General features: G+C 40.3%; 1 protein-coding gene across 7 annotated transcripts in view; it reads left to right on the forward strand.

Moving 5' to 3' along the window:
* The window catches only part of PDGFA (platelet derived growth factor subunit A), a 46,982-nt gene that overhangs the window by 16,951 nt on the left and 13,009 nt on the right, over positions 1 to 17,022 (forward strand). For 3 of the 7 annotated variants that reach the window (XR_012654581.1, XM_075058875.1, XM_075058874.1), the window contains exons 5-6: positions 3,931 to 4,057; positions 11,978 to 12,151. Coding sequence is in view for 4 of the 7 variants with exons in the window: in XM_075058875.1 (XP_074914976.1) it covers positions 3,931 to 4,057; positions 11,978 to 12,111 (261 nt within the window). In the remaining 3 variants the exon portion in view is untranslated. Of the gene's footprint in view, positions 1 to 3,930; positions 4,058 to 5,688; positions 5,772 to 6,766; positions 6,881 to 6,989; positions 7,945 to 11,977; positions 12,152 to 17,022 lie in introns of those variants that run through there. The other 4 variants (XR_012654582.1, XR_012654583.1, XM_075058876.1 and 1 more) reach the window with 4 other exon arrangements.

Genomic DNA, 17,022 nt, shown 5'->3' on the forward strand with positions numbered 1-17,022 from the left:
GCTGCCCGCCGCCGCCCCCCCCCCCCCCCCGGGGCTGTGACAGGGCTGCCCGCCGACCCGGGGCCTGGCAGGGCCGCAGTTCCCCGGCCCGGGGCTGTGACAGGGCTTCCCGGCGCTCTGGGGCCTGGCGGGGCCGCGGCTCCCTCACCCGGGGCTGTGACAGGGCTTCCCGGCGTCCCAGGGCCTGGCAGGGCCGCAGCTCCCCCAGCCGGGGCTGTGAGAGGGCGTCTCGCTGACAGGGCGGTGCACCCCTGGGCCTCGCTTCCCTGTAGGCAAAGCTCTCCGTACCCCTAAATAACTGGGAACGGGCTTTTCTGAGATAGGGATTTTGCCGGAGGAGTGCCCTGTCAATGTCTTTAATGGGTGTTTTAGGATGGGTGGCTGCCAGGCTCTGAGGCGGCTGGCCTCCCCGCTGCTTCCCATGCTGCCTGCGCTGCCGAGGCGTGCACAGCTGGCGCGGTTGTATCCTGGAAGGCATCGCGCCAGTCCTGCCGTCCTGTCCCTGGAGCGGTGGCTCCAGTCCTGCGAAACGCTTGGTGACTTGCCAGGCCCCGCGGGATCCCCGGTCCCTGCTCGGTCGTTGTGGTGCCTTTATGCCCTGTTGACTTACGTCTTCCTTGCAGACCCGAGGGCTGCAAAGATCACAGTTGCAAGGTGAAGGCAGGTTTTCCCTCCATCTTACCAGCACACGTTTATTTTAAGATGGAAGAAACAGATGATTCCAAAACGCATCCTCATTCAGTTGCTTTTTGGTTTTATTTCCCATCCTGTTTTTACCTATCAGCCACATGAGTTTTGCTGTTATGAGGAATTTTCTGCACTGCGACTTCTTTTGCAAGTTCCTGCCCGTGATAAATTTTGGCTTTGTGCTAGTGGTGTTTTTGTCACTTCTGCTTACAGTCTTGTTTTTTTCCTGCTATTACTCCCTGATTTCATCTCTGCTGGAGATGCTCTAGAAAAGGTGTTCCCATGATGTTTCTGTTAGGCCATATATTTTTATCAGATTTTATTTTCATTTTTACTTAGCCACCACACCATACCGCAGGATAGTAACTAGAGTCTACGGTGATGCAAGTGTAGTGCCAGCAATTAATTATACACCATTTAACTAAGCTAGTCAGTTATTTCCCTGTCTTCCTCTTAGAGAGCTTTTATATAGTGATATTTTGTGGTTTTGGAGGATTTGAGGATTTTTAGTTTTGTTGCGTTAGGGACAAGCAAAAGAAGCTAATCTTGGTTTGTTGAGGAGTGACCATCTCAAAGCATTTGGCACTTGAGAATAACTGTACAATATAAACACCAGGGAGAAAAATACAAAGAAGAAAAAAGATGCTAACACAATGCCAAATCCTATGATGTTAGCATAGGTATCTCTGTTTATACCCACTGAAAATCTGAACTGCAACCTTCAACATTTTAGATTAGCATCCTGTGGGCCAGCAGGTGTTAATAGATGACACAAGCACAGCAATTTATCTGGTTTGTGCTGCTTCAGTTTGAATATATGTAACATCTTACAAAATGACATTCCTTTAGCTTGCGTAGCATGAAGTAGGGCAGTGGAACGTATGCTGGATTGTATCTTAACTACAATACAGTAAAAACCAGCTTTAAATTGCTGCATAAATTCATTATGATCCTATTCAAAGTATTATGTTTTTCAGTTTTTTTTAATGTTGTTTAATACCAAATAGCCACAGGAACTGCATATATCTTTCAGCTTGGAAAACCAAGCAAAACAAGGACAGACTTTAAAAAGCTTGATTACAGTTTATTTTTGTTGCATGTAATTTTCAATAAGACTGGTTTATTCTAACAGCTGTAATAAGCATGGCAGATCTGAAAGCTGTTTCATGATTGCTGGGTCTCTTTCTTTGTCTCTGATGATGGAGGTGTCTTAATTACTGTTTGTTTTTGTAAATTTTAAGGATTAGTCATCCTTTGATGCCAGATGACTCAGTTGTACCATACATTTTCAAATCTTTGCATTCAAAGGCTTGATGGAGTTGGGTTCTGATAGGAGATTTTGAAACATAACTGCTTCAACCCATAGCTGGTCTTTCAGCAAAAGCATTCTTGTATGTCACGTCCAGCTCTTAATCTGTTTATATGGAGATCTGACAGTTTTGGAACATACCTTTTAATGTGGACACTTTAGTTACTGCATCTGTCTCTCTGCAACTTTTGTTTGCTGGGTAAATGAAAATTGTCTCCAGATCCTGTTGACACAAGAGGCGGTGACTAAAATGTGGATCTGAACTCCTTGCTCCATGAAAGCTATGGCAGATTTCCCACTGACTTTTAAGAAGGCCAGGATTTTGCTCTAGCTTCTGTTACTGTCATTTGGAGGTCCTTGGTAGTTTGTGTCCACAGAGCCACAAGAGTGTTTCTGGGAACTTGGGAATGTGATGTTTTTTTCCAGCCACCACTCTCATTTTGTGACACTGTTGTTCCAGTTTTGGGAGCACCAGGGAATGATTTTCATAGTGTGAAGATTGATGTGGAGTATTAAACCGTTACCAGGAGAGTCTAGTGTAACTGTGGATACTTTATTTGATACTAACTGGAGCTTTTGGTTGGATCAGACTTAATGGCTTTGTCCTGTAACTTTTGTAGAGACAACCAGCCTCTCTTGTCCTTCTGCTCCCTCATCTATCTTATTTATAATGCATACCTGTACTATGTAGTCTTCTTGTTTGCTGGCACAGCCACATTGCAGCCCCCTTTTGTCAGATGTTAGATAAATCATCAGTAGGACTGAGAAGCCATGATTTCATTTCAGTGATTTTCATTTCAAGCAAATGATTATCACCTGTTCATGCAGTGTTTAACACAATTGTAAGCTAAACATTGGACCCCTTACACACTGTCTAGCACTCTCTTTGCCCACATTATGCCATATTCCCTTGCACGGCCATGACCATCATGCCCGTTACACTTAGTGCAAGTTGGCACCCAGCATCCCACAACCCATTTCAGCGCCCCAGCACAGCAGTGTTCTTGCCCCCTGCGCTGTTCCTCCTCTCCTGGCTGCCGGCACCAAGTTGGTCAGGATGTCCTCACGTTCAGTATCCTCCCCACCCCAACATCCTTCTCTTCTGCATTGGTTTCCTTCAGATGAGAGACCTGCATGTAGCCAGAGCTTCTCCAGCATGCTGCTTCCTCCGACTTCACCTTCCCTCCAGACTTTTTTTTTTAAGGATACCAGTGCGTTGGCCCAAAGTGGAGCAGTGCAGTTGGAAGCAGTTGGATGGACTGTAGAGAAATAGCATACCTGCCAGCTATCCACAATAAAGCCAAAGGCTGGATCCAGTTTGCGAGTGGTAGTTCCCTTGGACCTAAAAACAGTGCGTGGGAGCTTTTGTAAACAAGTCCCAGGTCATTGCAAGAAGTGAGTAGGATTGAGATTGCTGCTTTCTCAGCTGATATTCAGATCCTGGTTCTGTATTATTGAGGACACTACGTTCAGAGGGGTCTGGAGACACCAATTTGTAAATTATAAAACATATTACAAACCAACCTAATGCCTTCACTGTTAGCCTTCGGCGTAAGAACAGTGGTCAACATGTACAGAAGATCAGGCTAAAAGTGGCAGTCTACAAGAACAACCGCTGATTGGAATCTGTATAGAAGCTTATTGTGATATATGTGAAAGCTGAGCTGCTTACAACTTCAAACCAAAATGAATGGGAAATTGTTTTATCTCTTGGGGGAAAAGAAAGTTGTTTCAAACTGCTGAACTTGAATAAACAAATAGTCTGTGCAATAAATAGTAACACGATGCTTAATTAAGATAAAAGATGATTAGTGTGCTAACATTTTATATGGGTTTGGCTACATTAAAAAATAGAGGTATTTAGTTACCTGTCTTCAGTTCTGAACTATAACTATGTTAATGTGTCTCAGTACATACCTCATCGTATTTTATAGGTGGCAAAAGTGGAATATGTTAGAAAAAAGCCAAAATTAAAAGAAGTTCTGGTGAGATTAGAAGAGCATATGGAATGCACCTGTACATCATCAAATACTAATTCAGATTATAGAGAAGAAGAAACTGGTATGTTTTCCTTTTATTTTTGCATTTATGCTGATTTCATATGGACCTTATTTTTATATTAGTAAAGAATGTAAAGCAAACTTTGCTTCCAGTGAACTCAGTAGAGAAGCTCCCAGCTACTTCTCTGTGTGTTGAAGATGCAAAATTAGGGATAGTTTGTGCTGTATAAAGAGTTTGGATTTGAACTTTAAAGTGTATCAATTCTCATTAAGTTAGCCTTTAAGTAAATGTAAATGCCCAGTAGTATTCAGGTCTTGCTTAACTAAGTTAAAGGTTGTCATGTTGCAGCTTATTGGTGAACTCTCTTGCCTAATTTCTTTAGACTTTGTGGAGACAGGGCTAAGGCTGAGATTTACTTGACCTTGGGGAAAATATTAATGAAATGAACGTAAAGCACTTAGGAATAAATTCAGTATTCAAGAGTAAGGAGTTTTGAAACAACATTGCCTGTTCCTGTTGTTTTCTTACTTACATATAGTCAAGCATTTATTGTCAGTTGTCACATTAAACCTAAGTTTGCCTTACCAAGACAACATTGAAGTTACCATGGGGAAAGATTTATGGGGAAAAGTATTTGCTTTAAATCTGACTTTCATAAAACCACCTAAAATCATTAGCTCAGATCCTCATACTAGGGTGCAGTCAATGCAGAACTTGACACTTATTCAGGAAACCCAGTACAGTAGAAAGGACACCTCCCTTTCTCCTGATTTTGGTTGAAGGAAGCCTCAGAAGTTTGTTTTGCACCTCTGCTGGGAATTTAAGGGTGCACTAGACCCAGCCCAAAATTAGAGTCAATGAAAAGCAGGTAAATATAGGAGGAAAGCTGCCCAAAGGTGATGGATTTCGTAGGTGGCTGGGTAAGGAAGGGTTTTCTGCACTGTCTCCATCCAGCATGGAGACATAAATCTGGTGTAAGCAAATGTAAACTTCAGTTGCTATGTACAGAGCAGAAGAAGTAGAATTTATATAAAAGAAAAGTTAGGCCTCTGCTGTGATTTTATTGGACATCAATTTATAATCTGAGCTGAGTGTTTTAGCTGAAACTAGGTTGAGTTATGAGTAGACAAAACCACATTGAAAATGGTTATTTTTATGTGTGTATGGCTTGATATTTTTTCTATGTCTTCTATTTGGAAAAAAGTTTCATTAGATCAATTCCAGTTTTCCAAAAAGTCTTTAATTGCCAAAGACTAAGCAGTTAAGATTTTAAGATGAAAACCTTTCTTTTTGAAGTGTGTGAAAAATGGGGTAGAATTGTCATGGAAGAGTATAGATTTCTAGGATTTAATTACTGATAGGAACAAAACTTGCACCAGCAAGTGGATGGTGAGCTGAAAATAGCTTAACTACAGAGCTGAAAGCAAATGTTGAATACTGCATGGTAACAGTAATTATAGATGGATCTTGGAAATGACGTATGTAATGCCAACTTCGTTTATTATTTCTTTGCTTTTGTATAATTACTTTGTAAATGGAATGTCAAATCAGACCTTATAAAGTTATTACTTTAATGCAAAGGACAATGAGATTTCTTTTGAAATGTAAATGGTTTGAGTATTTATTACTTCAGTGTTCAACAAAATGCATTACCTTAGGGCTTTTTACCAGCCCTGCCCTTATGTTAACAGGAAGGCCTAGGGAATCAGGTAAAAAACGGAAACGAAAAAAGTTAAAACCAACATAAAACCTACTGGAACTATTTGATATTCAGGTAGGACCTATATGCTGAACACCCTAATAGCACAAGTATGGAAAACTTAATCAAATATCATCACTTCAACTTAATCACTGTTCAAAATCTTGACACTTGCTACCTCAAAGCTGCAAAGAGATTAGATTTGATTGGCTTTGATAATTCTACCTGCTGGTATTTTTCCTTTAAGCTCCACATCACCATCAGCATCTTACATTCTTAAGCTACTTCCTTTTCTTGCCTTTTTTATTTCTTTGTTTTTTTGGAGGGTGCTAATACTTCAGCTTCTGAAATCTCAAGTTCCATTGCCTCTGCTTTTGTTTCATTATTATTGATTTCTGAGGTCAAAGCATCACATAATAATGCATGAATGAATTGCCAGGTTACAAATTGTCATGTTCCCAGTCATTGGCTGTAAAACATTGAGTGTACATACAGCAAATACTATTGTATGCATGACCATCAAACCCATGTTTTGGCATGAACTGGGATTGATTGTACATGCACCTGAGATGGTCTGATGATCTGCCTACCTGACAAGGAAGATGCTTAGAAATACCATTTTTTGTGTTGCAGGGCCCTGTGTTAATTACACCAGAAAATTAAGATCTTTTTTTTTGTCTGTTCAGTCTCAGTAGGATGTTGACAATCAGTCATTGAAATTCATGAGGTTTTCAGTGTAGTGAAAAACTTAACACCCTCTCAATGCAAAAATGACTGAAATCCTTTGGCCAACATATTAGCAATGTATGATGATGGCGATACACATTCCAAATTAAATATGGAATTTCCATTTCTTAATGACTTGAAATAATGTAAAGTGCAGCACTTGCAATTGATTCTAGTATTTGGAGTGGGAATGATTTGAATTTTGCAGTGTATGTGCCTAACGCCTGGATGGTGGTGAATTTAATTTCAAGCACCTATTTTTTGCACATAAACTCCCAATGGCAGTTTTCATGTATACTGATGTATCGTTTCTAAAGAATGCTAAACTTGATATCCTGTTTCAGATTAACAGGTATTTATTGGGAGTAGTATGATAGAAGCAAAGATTTTCTAAAATTCAACTTTAAAAGTGAGCATGTAAACTCAATCAAAACAGCATTTAGAACTTCTTGTCCCAGGTTAGTGACTCTTCATGCAGAACAGTTTTTTTTTTTTAAGTCATCTACTTAGAGGATAGGACCTTTGATTCTAATCATAGAGTTATTGTATCTTTTTTCTCTCCTGCAGATGTAAGGTGAAAATAAGCTAGAAAAAAAACTTCTCTCTGGGACATGGATGTACATGGTTTGTTACATTCCTGAACCTACTATGTATGGTGCTTATTGACTGTATACTTTATTTGTTCTCCTGTGTGAAAAAACTGGCTCAAAAGAACACTTAATGAGAACAAAGAGACAATGTACATTTGTTTAATGTGACATCAAAGCAAGTATTGTAGCACTCTGTGAAACAATAGGAAGCTTCCCTGTCCAAAAAAGAAAAAAAAAAAGAAAGAAAGAAAAACAGAAAAGAAAAAAAAGACAGTTGAATGAATGGAGGATACCAAAAGTACTCAAAAACATGACAAAAATCTAAGTGAATAGTGGATTTCTGTCAGAGCAGTCAACGGTGCTTTACGTCAAGAAATGTGCCTGCGTTCTTGATGAAGATGGATGGACACTGGTGGACTTCAGGCACAAAAAAAGCAGGAATGTATGAAATGATCAAATGCCACGCAAACACTATAGAACAATACATCCTTGCTTGGTGGTGTTTTAAAAGTCTATACAAAAAAACCTTCTGGGGAGCCTTAAGTGGATTTTTTTTTTTACACCATAAAGTGATTATTAAGTTTTCTTTTTACTCTTTGCCTAGCTTTTTATTATCTCTTGGACTACATTTGCCAATAACACATATAAAAGACTGGTATAACAATAAGCAGAACACAAAACATTACGGTATTTCTCCTAGTGGGATGCAAACTAATGAGATGTATTAAAATAAAAATGGTATACCTATGCATAATTTTCTAGACGTTTCTTGGTTTATGTTCCCCAACCTCCCCCGTAATTTAAAGCATTACATAAAAAGAAAAAAAAGAGAAAAAAAGAGAGATGTGCGTAAACAAATCATAGGATATCCATGCAAAAATCCTTTTTTTTTCCTTTAAGAATTATGCCAGTTGCCTACTAGTGATATTGTGTTAGCAATTGTCATTCTTATCAGTATACAGATACTTTTATTTCACATGTTGGAGCTGTGTGAAATGTACAAATTCTTGTATCTGCATTGTACAATGTCATGGTGGCATGGGAACTACCTTGCTGCAAATATTTGAACAAAACCTAAAATTCTTTATTTTTGGTAAAATGTTATGCTTTATGTGTATTCAACAGAAATATGTGTTTTTGTAAAGGTGAAGTTTGTATTTTTATCTAAAAATTAACAGTTTTATATACCTGAGAAAGCCTGCTATGTTTTCTTGAACCAAAAAAAAAAAAAGAAAAAAGAAAAAAAAAGCATTTTGTGGTCATATTTTTGTAGTAGAATAGCCCAAATAACATCAAAATCTATTTTAACTATAGCAGGGCAGATAAAATAGTCTGGCACCAGCTCCTATGTTTTCAAAGTGCCAAAGGATTAAATGTTCAGTTCCCCATGGATTGCAGTGGGAGCCACATGGCTGAATCCTTCTGTACTGCTTTGGAAATGTAGGGCTGTGCCAGATATGACATGGCTACTCATTTGGCCAAAATCACTGCCCCACCCCAGTAGTTTGGATTATGTACCCTTTGTTTTATTTGGATTATCACATTGGATATGTAAAATGAACTACTGGATTCTTTTATTTGTGAAACATCTACAGAGAGATGAAAGAGTTTTCTTAGTTTGGAACACAAAAAAGTTTGTCTTGAAGACAGTGTTTCCACTCAAATAAAAAGTATCTTCAAATGTGAATGAACTGCAGAACCTTAAAACAACAGAAGAGAGAGAGAGATTTTTAACTTCTCAGTTTCTTTAAATATAGTTCAAACATTCCCCTCCTGTTCCTGTAGCTATGTCCAATTTCAACCAAACAAAGCAATGTTAGCTAACAGGCATTATTGGCTTCAGATGCTAATGCAGAGATAGAGTTAGTCACCGTTCTATTTTGTGATCATTTTCCCAGTGTATTTGTTGAGCACCAAAACTGGAAGTACATTTAACTAAGATTGTCTGTGCTTGTTTTCCACTAAGTGTACTGTTCACAATGTTATGCACATGAATGTATGTGTCTGCGTTTAAAAAAGTGTATAAAATGTAATTTATATATTTATGTTTCAGTGGGATGCCAATAATGTTGCTCCGTTCCTTTTTTGTCTAAAAGATATCTAATGAAAAAAACCCATATATCCATTAAAATCATGTAGATGAAAAGCATTATGTGACCCACTCAGACACTGTGCAGGTATGAAAGGATGTCAAAAGTCACTTAAGTGGAATAATTTGCAAAAACAACTTTTTGAGAGTCCTGTGGTTGCACTGGCATAAGAAGGTTGCATTCAGATCTGTGGGCCAGCTTCCCTGGAGTAACTCCATCAAGTATAATGGAGCTCTGCTGATTTACATCACGAGAGAGTCTGGCCCTACGGTAGTCTTGAAAAAAAAAGCAAACTGAGAGGCATGCATTTTATTGGTGCCAGCAAATAAATGTGTTATGCCAAATTCAGAAAACCAGGAGAGAATGAAGACTGAATGGAGTCTTTTCCAGTAGTCGTTTGTTTGAGACTTGTGGTCTCGAGTTAATTTGTTACCAGGAATGAAACACACGTGAGTCTTTGTTCTCAAGCACAGTGTTTATATGGCACGCAGCAGCAGACGCAAAAATCTCAGGGCTATATTCTCAGCTAGTATAAATTGGCAAACGTTTTTGACTTCAGCCGCCCCTAAGCTAATTTACATCAGATGAGGATCCAGTCCACGGTTTTTACGATATGAGGAGTAGTGTCACGATGTGAGCATCACTTACTGTAGTCCAGCTGAGATACTACCCGCTAGCCTTTCGAAAATTACAGGCTATGGTGTTAGTCCTTCTTCTTCGAAGTGGCAGATACAACCAGAAGGAACAGTAACATTAAAGGTTGTGACACAGGAGACATTAATTCAAAGTTAAGTTGGACATTTCAAGGGCCATATCCTCAGCTGGTGTAAATCACCATCACTCCATTGCGTGCAATGGAGCTGTACCAGCTTACACCACTTGAGGGGCTGGTCCCTCATTCTTGCTCATCCCTTCCACTACTCGGTCCTGCAGGGATCTCAGATTGTCGTGTACGGTTAATGTAATCCTGTGTTCTCTAATACTTAAGCACAATAAGTGAATATAAGAATGAGTGTCAGACTTAACTTTGAATGTCCAAGCTCTGAAATGGTTTGTTTCACCATTGTGGCTGTAAATTAAACAGTTCTCTGTGCATTTGTGAATGCTGTGTCATATCTTCTTCCACTGTCTGCTGGAGGTGGTGGACTCCATCTGGACTTTTAAAGTGCTGCATTTGGAGTGTTACATGGAAGGGTGTGAGCATTTGGAGCTGCAGGATATCTGATGGACAGCTCTTTTATTTGTGGGGTGGGGGTCTAGTACGGGGGCTTAATGAAGGAGTTGAAGATGATAGTTGTAAGTCACGTTTCCATGCAATCCTTCAACACCTTGTCGTTTTTGTCCTTGCACATAGTAGGTAGATATTTGGGGATAAAACGTTTTTCTGTTTTACGTTCTGCAGTCACTTCCTCTGTCCAGAGATTCAGAAGTTGTTGGTCTGATTTAATCTTTTTTGAGATCTTTTCTGGTCAGAAAGTGTATATGTAGGGGACTGCCTGAAGACAATCTCAGTGTTATAATATGGTGCACGATCACTGGTTCTCTAGTCAATTCATTACATCTAATTCTGTGCTTCATCTTTCCAGAGCTGCCCTTCAGTTGCTTTTGTTGAGTGAAATCAAGGATTACGTGCCAGTTTGCTTTCCTTTTCTCCTGTCCTCCGTCCTGCTTGGCATCTGCTTTATTAGACAGTGCGTGGTGACTACAGGCAGTTGCTCCTCTCCAGCCCTGGAGGTTCCTGGGCAGCTCCAGCACTTCCGTGTCTTTGAGCTTAGGCTTTTAACTCTGCTTGGAACAGCATCTCATGGGTCTCCTCCCTCCAGCGGGCTTCAGCATTCCGGCTATGAGGTTCTCTTGGCTGTCCTCCTCGGTTCCCTGTTGCATTGCTGTGGTCTACTTTCCAGCTATTCTCTGCCTGACTTTCCCATCCCTCTGTTTCTGTCTCTCAAAAATGATTTTCCCTTCCTAGGATCTGTCTCATCATATATCTCTTCTCTCTCCTCCTGCCTGACAGAACAACCTTTTTATCTGTTTATATCTCCAAATCAGTTGCTTTATCTAGGCATGTGCCCTGAGATCCTGTCTCCCGGGCATACAGGCCCATAACTGACCCCCATAGGAAAGACAAATGCTGTAATATAGACAGGTGTTTGTGGAGAGAAAAGGATTCATCTTTGCATTTGGAAACATACTCATTACTGAAGGCTCCCTGCTAAAGCTCTGCCCAATTCCAGCAACAGTGTAACTCTGGAACAGTGGCATTGAAGCTATTCCAGACATCTGACAGTTCAATTAAGATCAGTGGCCCCATTTATAATTTAATTTGAAAGTGTACCCAAAAGCAAAGATGAAGTTTCAAAGCTACCTCAGATTTGCATGCTCATATTTTACTGTAAATTGAAAGAAATCATGTTCGTAGGCCCCTTCCATGGCTTCGAAAATCTTACTCAATATCTATCTGACCCTCTTTGGGGCTGGAAATCACGGTTGCTTTAAAACAGAAACAATGTGGAGGTTTTCAATGAAGTAATTTTCTTGGTGTTTCTTAATAACACAGCTTCTAGTACTAGCAGATCTCAGAAACAGAGTCAGGTAAAAATTGTTTAAACTCGTAAGAATCCCACTTAAGTTTGCTTTAATTTCAGGTAACAGAGAAAAGCCTATCAGTGTTGCCTTCCTCAAAAATCAGCCTATGTTTTATATTTATTATTCCATTTAATTGCTGTGTATTTTCCCACATTTTAATAGCAAGGTATTATTCCATGTCTGAGCTTTTCTGTGCCACTCTTTGCTGTAGCATCTCTGCGGCACAGCCTTGAACTGGTTTGTACTCATATCTCCTCTGAAATAAAGAACTATTGTTATCCCATTTTAGGCGAGACCGAGGCATGGAGAAATGACTGTGCAAGGTCACACAGCAAGGCTATGGCAGAACCAGGGATAGGACTCAGATCTGAGTGCTCATCCAGTGCCCTAAATCACACGACCATCTTCCCTTTCCAAGAATGAATCCTTGCACCCTTAGAGCTAAATACTGAAAAGATTGAGGGTAAGTCATTTTGCCTAATTATTGTGCATCGCATACATGATCAAAAACCACTGCGATATCGTCAGAGAATGTAGTGACTGATGAAAATCCAGCTTTCTGCCCATGCAATTATGCAGCCTTTTATGCTATCATGAGCTAGTCATTTCCTGCATCTCTAAGGAGTCAACCTTTCGTGACTTACAGTGAAAATTATCCACATAGAACAAATCAAGACTCAGATTTTATGGGAATTTACAAAAATTCAGTAGACAATTTTCATTGTATGTCCCTTTAGTTCTGTGTCATTCACTCCTTTTATGGTGTGGGTAACATTTCCTAAGGGAACTGGTTTTATCATGGGCCCAATCCTGATTTTTTTTCCCAGGCCCTAACGTGGAAAAGCACTTTAAGAGATGCCTGTGTTTGCCCTTCTTTAAACCAGTGCCTAAGCATGCTTGTAACTTTGGACAAACATCCCATTGACCTCAGGCAAATGGAACAGAGTTGGTGCTTTATTACTCTTCTTAAGTAGGGTGTGCCTTCCTGACACAGGATCCCAGTTGTGGGATGGGGGTCTTCGTGCTCTTAGAGTACTGAAGTATGTTGTAAGCAACCCCAAAGATGAAGTAACAAGACTAGAATATACAACTAGAAAAACAGCTGGGAGAATTCCTCCCTCTTCTACTCCCATGGAGGTTGCCATTTTGAAATACATGTTTGTTCTTTTTTGGGAAAGTACTTGCCTGGCGTGGGTGGATTCAGGACTGCAATTACTAGTGCTAGTGAGCCCATTTAAGGTTACCTGTTTGGATACCTCAGAGAATATAATTTGAAAACTCAGAGTCATACCCGTAACAGACAAATTTGAGATGGGAAAAAATACTGAGAACAAATTTCCTGTGAAATTTGGCAACTCTTAGTTTAGGGAAAAAAAAAAGTAATTAGAAGATAAAATGGAAAAGATCAAAAGCTTGATCATTAATTTTTCAGTTGTGGAATGTTACCTGTCCCTTTAGTCATTCTAATTATTTGCTGTATCAGGCTAAATTATGTGCTGAAGTAGCTCAGAATTACTACAACATGTAAAAAGTTATGGCTGCTTCTCATTGAACTGCTACCTATTATCATGGCATATGACTGTGAGGTGGGGCCTGCAATCACAGTTGTAAATCAAAGAACAAGTCATAGGTTAGGTACTGTTTTCCTTAGATATTGTCTCTGTTTTCTGTATGCTAGTCTCTTGAGTGACATTTGGTGAGCTTTTCAATTAGGTGTAAAGTCAAGAATACATAGTTCCAAACCTGAAACTAAGGACGTGCTAACTCTTAGTCTCATTCATAATCAATACATGAAATTCTGGCGACGTCCTGGTGATAGAATTTCTGTCACTGAAGGTTTCAGTGTCACATTCTTCCGGTGTTACTTCTTCCCCTAGAGGAGAATCCAATCATTATTGTATTTGACTCATTAGCAGGCCATCAAATCTGACTTGGTTTGAGGTTTTAGCATCTAAAAATTTCTGTTGGGGCTGATACTTGTGCATGCCAGATGTCTTCCAGGATCTTAGATAAAAATGCACAAAGAAAGGCTGACTTGTGTGCTTCAACAGAAAAGAAACCCACATACGAAGGCTGGAGTAGTCCCTCAAACAGGGAAATAAGGAGCCAAGTTTCTAACAAGTGTTGCACACTCATCTTCCCAAGACCAGACCTGGTGTTTTGGCCTCTACATACTATCTTTCATCTTGCATAATGAAGGCAACTGGTTTTACTGTCCATCTTTGAAATTGAGAGTAGCTGTTAAGATCAGGTATGCAAAAACCAGAAGCACCCAGAGATGCAGTTGAGCCCATAGCACTTGAAATCCCCTGGGGATTTTGAAAACATCTTGATTCTTGAAAGCAATCACAGATAAGTAGAAGAAAAGCATTTTAAACACTTCTGAAAATCCCACCCTGGTGTATTTGGCAGGTGAAAAAAGAATCCAGGAAGTATACTACATATATTGATCATTCACTGACAAAGTAGATGTTCGTAGAAAATGCTCATGCTTAAATCTTTCAGCAGTTAATGATGATCTTTACAGACCATAATACTTGAATACTTCACTTATCGATACATCAGGGCTTGGATGAACTTTGAGACTTATGAAAATGGGACACTCCTTAGGCCAATGGTAGCTCTATGTTCCAGTAACTGATCAACCAATTACATAATTGGCCAGATCACTAACTTGCATAAATAGATTCAACTGCATTGACTTCACTGGAGATGACAGTTACCTGAGAATTGACCCGAAACTCTTGCCACGAAGCAGATAATGATTTCATATTTTGCTGTTTAGTGTTGTTGTAAAAATAGACTCATTTCCTGGAGCAGTTAAAACAAGAAAATCTGGAAAAGCAATTTCCCACAGAGACTCATCCACACTGGAATTTGCCGAGGTCCCCGGATGTGAACATGTGCTGTTAGAAAACATAAAACAGCAACTTTGTTTAGGGAAGCCTCTGACCTGTCAAAAATGCAGAGCATTTGTTACCAGACTTTTCCTTGGCAATTAGTGGGTAGAATAACTCATAGAAATTGTTTTGTTTGCTTACAAGGGGCGAAGCAAGACATAAATTCAAGATATCCCCTGTCTGACCACAAGAAAGAAGACTGTTCACAGAGGGTCTGTGGGTGAAGTGCTGAGCGGCCTCAGCTCCCTTTGGGGATGAACTCAAACTTGTAGACCTCAGTGAAGCATCAAGAGCTCGCCAGAATTGCCTGACATCCCTAGCTGTGATTTTTTTCAGTAGTCTAAGCAATTTGGGCATCCAATTTTAATTCATTTTTACAAGACTTTCAAGAAGCCTCAGTTGGCTTCAGAATGCCTCTGTCTTTGTTCTGCAGAGAGACTAATTTTGACCCAGGGATGTCACCGTGAGTGTTGCCTTCCTTCTCTGGGTAGCAGCACTCAAACCTTAAGTTTGCTTTCTGCCGTTTGGTGTGGGTGTTTGCCAGCAGTGACTTTTCAAGTGCCTGTTGCATGCCCCGTTCGCTGCTGGGACAGCCTGATCTTTCAGGTGGGGAGTCCGCCTTACTCCAGCCATGCTTCACCTTTTCCTTAGCACTTTGGCTTTACATGTCTGTTCTATATAAAGGTGGCGCTGGTTCAAGCTGAAGACCAGGGAAGTTTCGAGAGGTCAGGTTTTCTGCTATGGGCCCTGTTCTGCTGGAGCCTGTTGCTCAGCTGTGTCAGCTGTATGGGGCCAGAGAAGGAGGGAGAGATGCTGCAGCACTTCAAGGAAGCCAAGATATGTCTTCTCGTGCTCAAACCGTCCTGCCTGAAGACACATCCTCCCTGGCTGCCACTAAGCACTGCAGTTTCCCCCTTTCCCCCTTGCCTTGAGGGCTGACGTTTCCCTGATGCCAACACGTCCCTCACGCAGAGGAAGGTCTCCTGCTGCACTGTGTGTGATTGAGAGACGTATCTGCTCGACAGCAAGATTGCCGTGCAGGCTGAGGGCTCTGTGCTCATGCACTTGGGAGTGAAGACGTTTCTTGGTCCAAACACACCCACAGTAAAGTGAGATGCTCAGAGGTCTCTTTGGAGCCAGGAAGCTACTCAAAAATGTGTTCAGGATCCGAATTCCCCTTGAATGCAGTGGGTTTCCACAACAAAAATGACAGAAGCAATTTATCCCAGATAGAGTGGTTTCTTCAACAGGCCACGTATGAGTCCTGCAGGTTAATGCTCAGCTTCCATACGTTACCGATTGCCACAAATACTGCTTTTAAATCAAATTGTCACTATTTATTGAGGGATATGTTTCTCTTACATGTGCTTCAGAAGAGCTTGTGTAACAGCTTGTATCCATTTGTTGTGCAGAGCCTGCTGGCTGATCCAGAACGGTTAGGCTATGTCTGCATACCTAATAGGGGTTTGGGGACCTTGCAGCTGCAGTTAGCAAGTGCAAATGTTTCCCATTAGCTCCCAGCATTCCCCTAAGTTGTGATTCAGCAAGACAGTCAGTGGAAGGCTGAACTTGAGGCATGTGAGATGTTTCTTTGAAGTTACTCTTGCTTAAAGTTAGACATGATCTGAGTTGGCTTGCTAAGCCGAGGCCCTGAAGAGCCTACTGGCTAATGCACTGTAGGCTTAGTCTTTTCCTCTTATGCATTGCCTGGAGTGATGTTATTTTCAGAAGCGTTCTGCAACCTTTCAGTAAACTATTCCATAGTATTGAGGGAAGGCTTTAACTATTCAGTGGCTTTCTACCAGCAAGCTCAGCTACACTAGAAAGCCTATAGCAATGCTTGCCCTCTCTGGGCCTCTAAGGTCTCTTCCTTCCTTATTTTCTTCAGCATGTTTCTTTTCTAAGGCAAGTGAAAAAAAAAAAGTACCTTAAAAAGGTGGGAAATTAAGCAGATCGTATCATCTTGATTCCTTTATCTCACTTAATTAAGGAGAAGTTTGCCAATAGTGATCTGGTATTTCCTAAAACAAGCATACACGAAGAACACTTTGAGAAACTTCAAAAGAATTTTCAGGCTAGATCAGGAAAAGATAAAACCAGAAGTGGAAACTTCTAATACACTTTATAGCTCATTACTTACAGGAAGTACATTGTTGCATAGGATACTAATGAATTCTGCAGGATGAGGTTTGCAAAAGAAAAAAAAAGGCACCTTCTGTATCTTAGAGGAAGAGTCTCAGGGCTTTTGCAGTTACCGTAGATAATGCAGTGGATGTGTATGGTCATATCACCAAAAAAGAGGGTCTACCTCTGGGAAAAGGCTTTTTAAAGTTTCAAGTGTGTACACTATTGAATTTATGTAGCAACTTCCTAGTCTAGCTGCGAAAAGTGATAAAGGGAATGCTAAAAGTTTATCTTGTTTTCAGTTGCCCTG

The sequence above is a fragment of the Buteo buteo genome, chromosome 27 (assembly GCF_964188355.1).
Source record: "Buteo buteo chromosome 27, bButBut1.hap1.1, whole genome shotgun sequence".
In the NCBI taxonomy this organism is placed as follows: Eukaryota; Metazoa; Chordata; class Aves; order Accipitriformes; family Accipitridae; genus Buteo; species Buteo buteo.